The 11725-nt window shown below is 44.5% G+C and overlaps 1 protein-coding gene across 2 annotated transcripts in view; it reads left to right on the plus strand.

The window, feature by feature from the left end:
• NUSAP1 (nucleolar and spindle associated protein 1) overlaps positions 1-11725 on the plus strand; it is a 48117-nt gene extending 36392 nt beyond the window's left edge. For both annotated transcript variants that reach the window (XM_012462455.2, XM_012462456.2), the window contains exons 9-11: positions 3714-3830; positions 7056-7164; positions 8938-11725. In XM_012462455.2, coding sequence (XP_012317878.1) covers positions 3714-3830; positions 7056-7164; positions 8938-9031 — 320 coding nt within the window. In that variant the 3' untranslated portion in view covers positions 9032-11725. The remainder of the gene's footprint in view (positions 1-3713; positions 3831-7055; positions 7165-8937) is intronic.

Raw genomic sequence — 11725 nt, forward strand, 5'->3', positions numbered from 1 at the left:
TATATTTTCAGTAGAGACATGGTTTCACCATTTTGGTCAGGCTGGTCTTGAACTCCTGACCTGAGGTGATCCACCTGCCTCAGCCTCCCAAAGTGCTGGGATTATAGGGGTGAGTCACCACACCCAGCCTGTATCTGTTTCCTTAAACCCTTTCCATACCTATAAAATCAAAAGCAAAAATTTTACTGTAGCCTATTTTTCATTGTGTACTAGTGAGGGAAAGGCCAGAGACATAAGCAAAAATCTGATAACTGCCTGAGAGCTCCATCTAATCCTAAAATGGGGACCCTCCAGGAATAGCATTGTGCCCCATATAGGACTCAGGGATTAGGAGGATGAGCACAGTATTCATTACAGCCTCAGAATGGTTCTGGAGGACTCTGACACTAATAGGATCCCAGACCACAAAGTTCATGTTTCAAGATTCAATCATGTTGACTCATTTTCACTGTATTTTTCAATGGTATGGGTATATGTCAGTTGATTTATCTATTGTACTATTCATGAACATATGGGTCATTCCAGCTTTCATGATTATATATGATGTTGCTATGAATACTCTTAAACATGTCTCCTGTGCAAGAATTTCCCTAGACCTAGGAGCAGGACAGCTGGATTGGAAAATATGCAGACATTTACTGCCCTGAATGAATTGTACCAATTCGTGCTTTCCACTGGCAGTGTATGGCAGCCCCTTATTCTACTCCCTGCCAACACTTGCTATTGATACAGTGGGATCCCTTGAACACAGGGTTTTGTGCTTTTTATGTTTAACTAGCTGATCTTAGATCCCGATTGCTGGTTCACAGATGGAGGCAAGTGTTCACATTTGGCAATGACCTGGATACAACTGATAAGTGGCTTCCCAATATGAAGAGAAAGGATTGGCCAGACACAGTGGCTCTTGCCTGTAATCCCAGCACTTTGGGAGGCCGAGGTGGGTGGACCACTTGAGGTCAGGAGTTCAAGACTAGCCTGGCAAACATGGTGAAACACCATCTCTACTAAAAATACAAAAATTAGCCTGGCATGGTGGCATGCACTTGTAGTCCCAGCTACTCAGGAGGCTGAGGTGGGAGAATCACTTGAACCAGGAAGCAGAGGTTGCAGTGAACCGAGATTGTGCCACTGCACTCCAGGCAGCCTGGGCAACAGAGCGAGACCGTGTCTCCAAAATAAAAGAGAAAGGATTACAAAATGTGCTAGATAACTGATGGCCAACTGTAGCAAAAAGGCTGACTAAACTATACCATCTTTAGACAGGGCACAGTGGTTCACAGCTGTATCCCAGCTCTTTGGGAGGCCAAGGCAGGAGGATCACTTGAGGTCTGGAGTTTGAGACCAGCCTGGCCAACAAGGCAAAACCTCGTCTCTACTAAAAATACAAAAATTAGCCAGGCCTGGTGGCACACACCTATAATCCCAGCTACTCGCTTGAGAATCACTTGAACCGGGGAGGCATAGGTTGCACTGAGCCGAGGTCATATCATCTAGCCTGGGAGAAACAGCAACACTCCATCTCAAAAAAATAAAAACTTCACCATCTTGGATATTCTTAACTTCATGGTTCAAAAATTTATATATTTTTGTTTTTGTTTTTCTTTTTTTTTGAGATGGAGTCTCCCTCTGTCACCAGGCTAGAGTGCAGTGGTGCAACCTCGGCTCACTGCAACCTCTACTTCTTGGGTTCAAGTTGTTCTCCTGCCTCAGCCTCCCAAATAGCTGGGACTACAGGTGCGCACCACCACGTCCAGCTGATTTTTGTATTTTTAGTAGAGACAGGCCTTCACTATGTTGGCCAGGATAGTCTTGATCTCCTGACCTTGTGATCCGCTCTTCTTAGCCTCCCAAAGTGTTGGGATTACAGGCGTGAGCCACCACACCCAGCCCCCAAAAAATTCATATTCTTAAGTGATAACAGCCTTTATTAATAATATTCTGTCTACAAACAATCTCCTGCCTCAGCCTCCCAAAGTGTTGAGATTACAGGTATGAATCACCAGGCCATGAATCCTTTCAACTTTATGTGATTAGGTTCTTTTTATGTTTACCTATGTTAATGATACTATTAATATGTAATTTTTTTTTTTTTTTTTTTTTTTTTGAGACGGAGTTTCGCTCTTGATACCCAGGCTGGAGTGCAATGGCGCCATCTCGGCTCACCGCAACCTCCGCCTCCTGGGTTCAGGCAATTCTCCTGCCTCAGCCTCCTGAGTAGCTGGGATTACAGGCACGCGCCACCGTGCCCAGCTAATTTTTTGTATTAGTAGAGACGGGGTTTCACTATGTTGACCAGGATGGTCTCGATCTCTTGACCTCGTGATCCACCCGCCTCGGCCTCCCAAAGTGCTGGGATTACAGGCTTGAGCCACCGCGCCCGGCCTAATATGTAATTTTTATGGGTAGCTGTTGTCAGGGAAATAAGCTGAAAAATTACCATTATTTCTTTCTTTCTTTTTTATTTCTTTGAGACGGAGTTTCCCTCTTGTTGCCTAGCCTGGAGTGCAATGCGCGATCTTGGCTCACTGTAACCTCCACCTCGTGGGTTCATGTGATTCTCCTGGCTCAGCCTCCCGAGTAGCTGAGATTACAGGCATGGGCTGCCACACCCAGCTAATTTTGTATTTTCAGTAGAGATGGGGTTTCTCCATGTTGGTCAGTCTGGATTTGAACTCTTGACCTCAGGTGATCCACCTGCCTCCGCTTCCCAAAGTGCTAGAATTACAGGCATGAGCCACCGCGTCCAGCCGTACCGTTATTTCTTTCAACAGAATTCTAAACTCCCAGCTGATCCTAAGAAATGTCATATTCAGGCCAGGCGTGGTGGCTCACGCCTGTAATCCCAACACTTTGGGAGGCCGAGGCGGGTGGATCACGAGGTCGAGAGATCGAAACCATACTGGTCAACATGGTGAAACTCCATTTCTACTAAAAATACAAAAAATTAGCTGGGCATGGTGGTGTGTGCCTGTAATCCCAGCTACTCAGGAGGCTGAGGCAGGAGAATTGCCTGAACCCGGGAGGCGGAGGTTGCGGTGAGCCAAGATCGCACCATTGCACTCCAGCCTGGGTAACAAGAGCTAAACTCCGTCTCAAAAAAAAAAAAAAGAAAGAAATGTCATATTCAGAACATTTACAAACCTGTTTAGCAAAGGAAACTAATGTCAATGGTTAGTTTTCCTCAGTTATTGTTTTCTTCCCTTGTCTCCATTTTAACCCTTACTTCAGACTCTTTCATCCATTTCAGAGTGTTCATGTAGATTGTCTTAGTCCTTTGGGGCTGCTATTATACAACAAAGCACAAAGACTGTATCTTATAAATAGCAGTAATTTCTTTCCCATAGTTCTGGAGGCTGGATGAAGACAGATCAGGACACTAGCATGATTCTGGTGAGGGCTCTTTTCCAAGTAGCAGACTGCCAACTTCTTGTTGTATGCTCATGTGACGGAAAGAGAGCTAGAGAAAATGTGGGGTCCCTTTATGAGGCACTGAATCCCATTCATGACCTACTTACCTCTCAAAGGCCCTACTTCCTTACACCAGTCATATTGAGGGCTAGTATTTCAACATGAATTTGGGGTCACAAGAGGTACAAACATTCAGACAGTAACATGTATTTTTAAGATTGAAAAGTAACACTTTGACAAACATTTTAACAGGTCTTTGTTTGTAACTAAGCTCTTGGTTTTCTTCTTCTTTTTTTTTTTTTTAGTTATTACCCCATTCAAGTTGACAACTGAGGCAATGCAGACTCCAGTCTTGAATAAGAAACCAGTGTTTGATCTTAAAGCAAGTTTGTCTCGTCCCCTCAACTATGAACCACACAAAGGTATTTAGGAGTATATTGAGCTACAGGCCCTGTGAAACAGTTAAGATTGGTGGGGCACGGGGGTTCACACCTACTAAAAATACAAAAATAAGCTAGGCATGGTGGCACGTGCCTGTAATCCCAGTTACTTGGGAGGCTGAGACAGGAGAATCGTTTGAACCCAGGAGGCAGAGGTTGCAGTGATCTGAGACCACGCCACTGTACTCCAGCCTGGGGCAACAAGAGTGAAACTGTCTCAAAAAGAAAAAACAAAAAAAAACTTAAGATTAAACAAATTCTGCTGGGCACAGTGGCTCACGCCTGTAATCTCAGCACTTTGGGACAGGCAAATCACTTGAGGTTAGGAGTTCAAGATCAGTCTGGCCAACATGGTGAAACCCTGTCTCTACTGGGAAAAAAAAAATACGAAAATTTGCCTGGAGTGGTGGTGGGGACCTGTAATCTCAGCTACTTGGGAGGCTGAGGCAAGGGAACCCGTGGAGTGGAGGTTGCAGTGAGCCAAGTTTACACCACTGCACACCAGCCTGGGTGACAGAGTGAGACCATGCCTCAAAAAAAAATAATAATAATAATTCTGCATCTAAAGTTGTAAAACAACAAGAACAAAAAAGTCTAGTGACCCAATGGAAGCCATACTTGACTACCTAGAATCCTTTCCCCTGCCTCTGCTTCCATATAGACCCATGATTTAAAAGACCTCCTATTAAACAAATAACAAATACTTCATTCAGCAGAGTGCAGTGGCTCATGCCTATAATCCCAGCACTTAGGGAGGCAGAGGCAGGAGGATGGCTTGAGCCCAGGAGTTCAAGACCAGCCTGGACAACTTAGCAAGATCTTGTCTGTACAAAAAATTTTTTAAATTAGCGGGGCATGGTGGCATGTGCCTATGGTCCCAGCTACTCAGGAGGCTGAGGTATGAGTATTGCTTGAGCCCGGGAGATTGAGGCTGCAGTGAGCCATGACTATACCACTGCATTCCAGCCTGGGCAACAGAGTGAAACCCTATTTCAATATGTATGCCTGTACTCCCAACTACATGGGAGGCTGAACTGGGAGGATCACTTGTGGCCAGGAGTTCAAGGCGGCAGTGTATGCTATGACCATACCTATGGATAGCCACTGCACTCCAGCCTGGGCAAAATAGTGAGACTTAATTGTTTAAAAAAAATTAACTTCCTTGGGAGGCCGAGGTGGGTGGATCACGAGGTCAAGAGATGGAAACCATCCTGGTCAACATGGTGAAACCCCGTCTCTACTAAAAACACAAAAAGTTAGCTGGGCATGGTGGTGCGTGCCTGTAATCCCAGCTACTCAGGAGGTTGAGGCAGGAGAATTGCCTGAACCCAGGAGGCGGAGGTTGCGGTGAGCCAAGATCGCGCCATTGCACTCCAGCCTGGGTAACGAGCGAAACTCCGTCTCAAAAAAAAAAAAAAATTAGGCCGGGCCCAGTGGCTCACGCCTGTAATCCCAGCACTTTGGGAGGCCGAGGCGGGTGGATCACGAGGTCAAGAGATCAAGACCATCCTGGTCAACATGGTAAAACCCCGTCTCTACTAAAAATACAAAAAATTAGCTGGGCATAGTGGCGCGTGCCTGTAATCCCAGCTACTCAGGAGGCTGAGGCAGGAGAATTACCTGAACCCAGGAGGCGGAGGTTGCGGTGGGCTGAGATCGTGCCATTGTACTCCAGCCTGGGTAACAAGAGCGAAACTCCGTCTCAAAAAAAAAAAAAAAATTAACTTCCATCCTGGCTAACATGGTGAAACCTCGTTTCTTCTAAAACTACAAAAATTACCTAGGCTGGGCACAGTGGCTTACGCTTGGAATCATAGCACTTTGGGAGGCCAAGGTGAGTGGATTGCCTGAGATCAGGAGTTCAAGACCAGCCTGGGCCACACGTTAAAATCCCGTCTCTACTAAAATACAAAAAATTGGCCAGGTGTAGTAGCGTGTGCCTGTGTCCCAGCTACTCAGGAGGCTGAGACAGGAGAATTGCTAGAACCCAGGAGGCAGAGGTTGCAGTGAGACGAGATGGCACCATTGCACTCCAGCCTGGGTGACTCTTAAAAAAAAGAAGAAGAAGGAAAAAAAAAATTAGCTGGGTGTGGTGGCACGTGCCTGTAGTCCCAGCTGCTTGGGAGGCTGAGGCAAGAGAATCGCTTGAACCCAGGAGGCAGAGGTAGCAGTGAGCCAAGGTCACTCCAGTGCAATCCAGCCTGGTGACAGAGCGAGACTCCGTCTCAAAAAAAAAAAAAAAAAATTGAATTTTAAAAAGCAACACATAAACTTCCAGAAACGTGGTCTCAGGCTGGAGTGCAGTGACTATCCATAGGTATGGTCATAGCATACACTGCCGCCTTGAACTCCTGGCCACAGGTGATCCTCCCGGTTCAGCCTCCCATGTAGTTGGGAGTACAGGCATATATACTACTACACCTGGGTCTATGTCCTGCTTTTTTTGAGATAGGGTTTCACTCTGTTGCCCAGACTGGAATACAGTGGTTCTTTTTTATTAATTGCAAATTAGCTGGGCATATTGGCTCATGCCTATAATCCCAACACTTTGGGAGGCCAAGGCAGGCAGATTGCTTGAGAACAGGAGTTCTAGACCAATATGGACAACACAATGAAACCCCGTCTCTACTAAAAACTACAAAAATTACCTGGGCATGGTGTTGTGCACCTGTAGTCCTAGCTACTCATGCGGCTGAGCTGGAAGGATCACTTGAGCCCAGGAGGTGGATGTTGCAGTGAGCTGAGATCAGATCACACCACTGCACTCCAACCTGTGTGACAGAGTAAGACTCTCAAAAAGAAAGTATAGGCCTGGCACGGTGGCTCGCACATATAATCCTAGCACTTTGGGAGGCCAAGGCAGGCAGATCACTTGAGGTTGGGAGTTTGAGACCAGCCTGATCTACATGGAGAAACCTCATCCCTACTAAAAATACAAAATTAGCTGGGCGTGGTGGTGATACCTGTAATCCCAGCTACTCAGGAGGCTGAGGCAGGAGAATCACTTGAACCCGGGAGGTGGAGGTTGCAGTGAGCCAAGATCGTGCACTCCAGAACTGAGCAACAAGAGAGAAACGCTGTCTCCAAAAAAAAAAAAAAAAAAAAAAGTATAAATGTTGATAACAGGTAACCACAGATGAAGAGAATGAAGTTGGGAATATAAATCAACCAATCTTCTTAAAACTCTTTGTCTCTGTCTTAAACTAGGAAAGCTAAAACCATGGGGGCAATCTAAAGAAAATAATTATCTGAATGGACATGTCAACAGAATTAATCTCCACAAGAAAACTTACAAACAACCCCGTCTCCAGACAAAGTAAGTACCTAATGACACAGCTTTATGATTATTTTAATTTCAAAAGCAGCACCTCAGAGGGACAGAGGCTCAGTAATAGTGGTGTTTTAAGAGGAGGTTAGAAGTGATATCATGTATAGAACTTTCTGAGTACATGTGCGTAGGTCCCAGTGTAATGAACTCCAAATCAGCAGGTTTGGGGTGAGGCCCAAGCACCTGCATTGTTTCCAGGGTTCTGCAAGTGATTCAGAAGACCCAGATTCAGAGCACTGCTCTTGTATGACTCATCTGCCTAAACACAGTGCACATGGTTATCTCTCCAGATACCAATGTCCAACAGCCTAGGGCACCTACATATCCAAATAGACATAAATTCCTCCCTCCTAAGGAAACCAGGCTTACAAAGCATCAAGGCCCTGTAAAGAGGAAAAACCCAGGATGGTCCTTAGAGGCTTCCTTCAGCATGAAAACCAGGTTAAAGCCAGAGCTCATCCTGCATTGCAGCAAGTCATGGTTGGGCCCAGATTCCCTGCCTGGACCCTCCTGACACAGGGTTACCTATCATTTGACTCGTGCCTATACCCAACTGCCACCAAGGCCTTTGCTCACTGTTACTAAGATGCGTTAACATAATCTTAGGCTTTTTTTTCCCTTTTCTTTTTTTTTGTCTAATCCTCTGAGAGAAAAGCATAATGGCTAACTCAGACCCTGGTTCTAGTTCTATTCCTTTCACTAAACTATGTGATTTTCAGCTTGACCTTTGACTTTGATTTCTAGGTGTAGACATTTCACGTTTAAAACAAACTGTTTTGTTTTTTTTTTTTTTAGAGACAGGGTCTTACTTTTTGTCACCCAGGCTGTAGTACAATGGCATGATCATAGCTTACTACTCCTTGAACTCCTGGGCAAGTGATCCTCCCACCTTAGCCTCCCAAAATGCTGGGATTATAGGTGTAAGCCACTGCGTCCAGCCTAAACCAAATTGCAAAATAATAGGAGTTGGATTCAATCACCAAGGTGACTTCTGACTACAATTCCATGCATGATTTTATTGTTTGTGTTTTTTTTTTTGGTTTGGTTTGGTTTTTTTTTTGAGTCTTGCTCTGTCACCCAAGCTGGAGTGCAATGGCACGATCTCGGCACACTGCAATCTTGGCCTCCCAGGTTCAAGTGATTCTCCTGCCTCAGCCTCCCCAGTAGCTGGGATTATAGGCGTGAGCCATCATACTGGCTTGTTGTTGTTGTTGTTGTTTTGGTTTGTTTTTAAGACAGAGTCTCACTCTGTTGCCCAGGCTGTAGTGCTAAGGCGAGATCTCAGCTCACTGCAATCTCTGCCTCCCTGGTTCAAGCAATTCTCCTGCCTTGACCTCTCTAGTAGCTGAGATTACAGGCACCCACCACCATGCCTGGCTAATTTTTTGTATTTTTAGTAGAGATGTGATTTTACCATGTTAGCCAGGATGGTCTTGATCTCCTGACCTCGTGATCCACCTGCTTCAGCCTCGCAAAGTGCTGAGATTACAGGCGTGAGCCACCATGCCTGGCCTCCATGCATGATTTTAGAGTGCCCAGATAACAAAAAGGAAAATACTAGTTTCTAGACCTTTAAAACAACAATGACAAACAGGTGTTAGAAACACTAGGCAGAGCATAGTGCCTTGTAAGAGTCTGTTTTACACAAGTATGCTGGATATCATTGCTTAAAACTTTTTGTGTTAGTCCAACAACAGTTTTGCTTTAAAGTGTCTGTTGTGGAGCCTCACTAGAGCTTAATGTGTGACCTGTCCCTCTCAGGGAAGAGCAACGGAAGAAACATGAGCAAGAACGAAAGGAGAAGAAAGCAAAGGTTTTGGGAGTGCGAAGGGGCCTCATTTTGGCTGAAGATTAGTAATTTTTTAACATCTTGTAAATATTCCTGTATTCTGAACTATTTTTCCTTTTGTAAATTTTTTTTTGCTTTCTTCCCCACTTTAGTCATGAGATCTTTTTCTGCTAACTGTTCATATTCTATGTCGTGTCCATGGGTTCTTCATGTGCTACAATCTCTGAAAAGACATGATCCCCTTAAAGCTCAAATTATTTGAGATGGTTTTTGCTTAAGTCCCTATACAACTCAGTTTTCTAATGAGACCCATCCTAAGATTCTGGTCCTAGATTTTTAATGTCAAGTTCTCCCTACTGGTTCTAGTATGAACAGAACTGCAGTCTTCTGCTAGGCAATAGCATTTACCTGTTGGCAGCGAATTATACAAGCTTCAGTCGAAATTGAACAATAACAAGAGTAGGGTAAGCTGGGGTAGAAAGACCACCTCTTCACTCTCTAGTCTATAGAATATAGTACCCTTTATGAAATGGGGCCATATGGTTTGGTTACTACATCAATATTTTATCTAGGTGAAATTGTTTAGGCTCATATCCACCTTTGCTCAAATATTCTCCTGTAATTACCACCTGTCACTCACTATATTTGCAAAAATAAAACTCTATATAACTCATTCTAATGTTGCTGACTTACAATAAAAGCTACATAGCCCTATCAAAATGTGAGGATTAATGTTCCACCAAACCTACTTCTTATTTATTTTATGGAAAAGACTAGACTTTGCTTAGTATCATGTCCATATTTCTTTCACCTCAGTGGAGCATCTGAGTTTTATACTGCTGAAGATTGTCGTCAATAACATTTTTTCTCATTGTGGTAGATTAATTCTTTGTAAACATGTCTTCCAAGATTTAGGTGGCTAGCTAGGCTTAACGAGAGTTTATACATACCCTTTGTATGCCCTTTACTGGCCACTGCTTCCATTCCCAAAAGAAACAGCTATATGCTTTGTTTATATTTCCACAGCACTCTTCAGGTTTTATTAAATGCTGTTTTGTATATACAAGGCTTTAGGACATGGCACACTCCTGGGTACTGGAAACATTCAGATTTTCCTATCAAGGGGAAGAGATCAGATCAGTGAAAAAACATTCAGGGCCGAATACACATCTGATGGAAATGTAAAATGTTACAACCACTTTGGAAAACAGTTTGCTAGTTTGTTTGAAAAGTTAACAGTACATCTACCATGTAATCTAGCCATGCCAGTAGGTAGTGAGACCTTATCTGAAAAAGAGAGAGAAAAAAAAACATGATCTTACATAGAGAAAATCCTAAGGGCATCACTAAAAAGCTCCTAGAATTAATAAATTGAGTAAGGTTGCAGCATACAAGATCAATACCCAACAATTGCAGCCGGACACAGTGCCTCACACCTGTAATCCCAGCACTTTAGGAGGCCAAGGCAGACAGCAGATCACTTGAAGTCAGGAGTTGGAGACCAGGCTGGCCAACATGGTGAAACCCCATCTCTACTAAAAATACAAAAATTACCAGGGCATGGTGGTAGGTGCCTGTAATCCCAGCTACTCAGGAGGTTGAGACAAGAGAATCACTTGAACCCAGGAGTTGGAGGTTGCAGTGAGCCGAGATCACACTATCGCACTCCAGCCAGGGCAACAGAGTGAGACTCCATCTCAAAAAAAAAAAAAAAAAAAAAATCAATACACAACAATTATATTTTTGTCTTTTGTTTGTTTTTGAGGCAAGTCTATCTGTCGCCAGGCTAGAGTGCAGTGGCACAATCTCTGCACACTGCAACCTCCACCTCCCCTGGAGATCAAGCTATCCTCATGCCTCAGCATCCCAAGTAGCTGGGATTACGGGCATGCACCACAATACCCAGCTAATTTCTGTATTTTTAATAGAAATGAGGTTTCACCATGTTGGCCAGGCTGGCCTCAGCTTCCCAAAGTGCTGGGATTACACCACTCCCAGCCCTTACTATTATTTTTTGTTTTTGGGGGTTTTTTAAACGGAGTCTCACTCTGTCACCAGGCTGGAGTGCAGTGGCACGATCTCGGCTTACTGCAGCCTCCATCTCCTGGGTTCAAGTGATTCTCCTGCCTCAGCCTCCCGAGTAGCTGGGAGTGCACGCAGGCGCCACCACGCCTGGCTAATTTTTGTATTTTTGGTAGAGACTGGGTTTCACCATGTTGGCCAGGATGGTCTCAATCTCTTCACCTAGTGATCTGCCCACATGGACCTCCCAAAGTGCTGGGATTTCAGGCGTGAGCCATGGTGCCCAGCCTAATTATTTTTTCAGAGACACAGTGTTGCTCTGTCACCCAGGCTGGAGTACAGTGGTAAGATCATAGTTCACTGTAACTCTTCACGGGCCCAAGGGTTCCTTCTGAGGGAATGTGTTCTTTCTGGGTCCACAAGGGGGTGTAGTTTTAGGGGCAAGAACTTCCCAGTGCCATGCCCCACTCCCATCTCCATCCAGAAGATTTAAAGGTCTCTGTTTTAATTTTTGCGGCTGCGGGAAGAATCAAGTCAATCACTCCAGCGGAAGTTCTAAAGAACTTCTTTCATCAGCCAGAGGTCTTGGAGAAGGTGGGGGTTCCTCCTAGGTTAAAAGTCCCCTTCTTCCACATCTCTTCGGACTCAATGTTTGGATCCTCTCCCCTGCCCTTATGTGGAAGTTTTCTTCTTTTTTTTCTCTTTCTCTACCTAAAATAAAATCACTTTTCTGCAACA

The sequence above is a fragment of the Aotus nancymaae genome, unplaced genomic scaffold (genome assembly GCF_030222135.1).
Source record: "Aotus nancymaae isolate 86718 unplaced genomic scaffold, 86718_ANA_hifiasm-v0.15.2.pri h1tg000011l, whole genome shotgun sequence".
NCBI lineage: Eukaryota > Metazoa > Chordata > Mammalia > Primates > Aotidae > Aotus > Aotus nancymaae.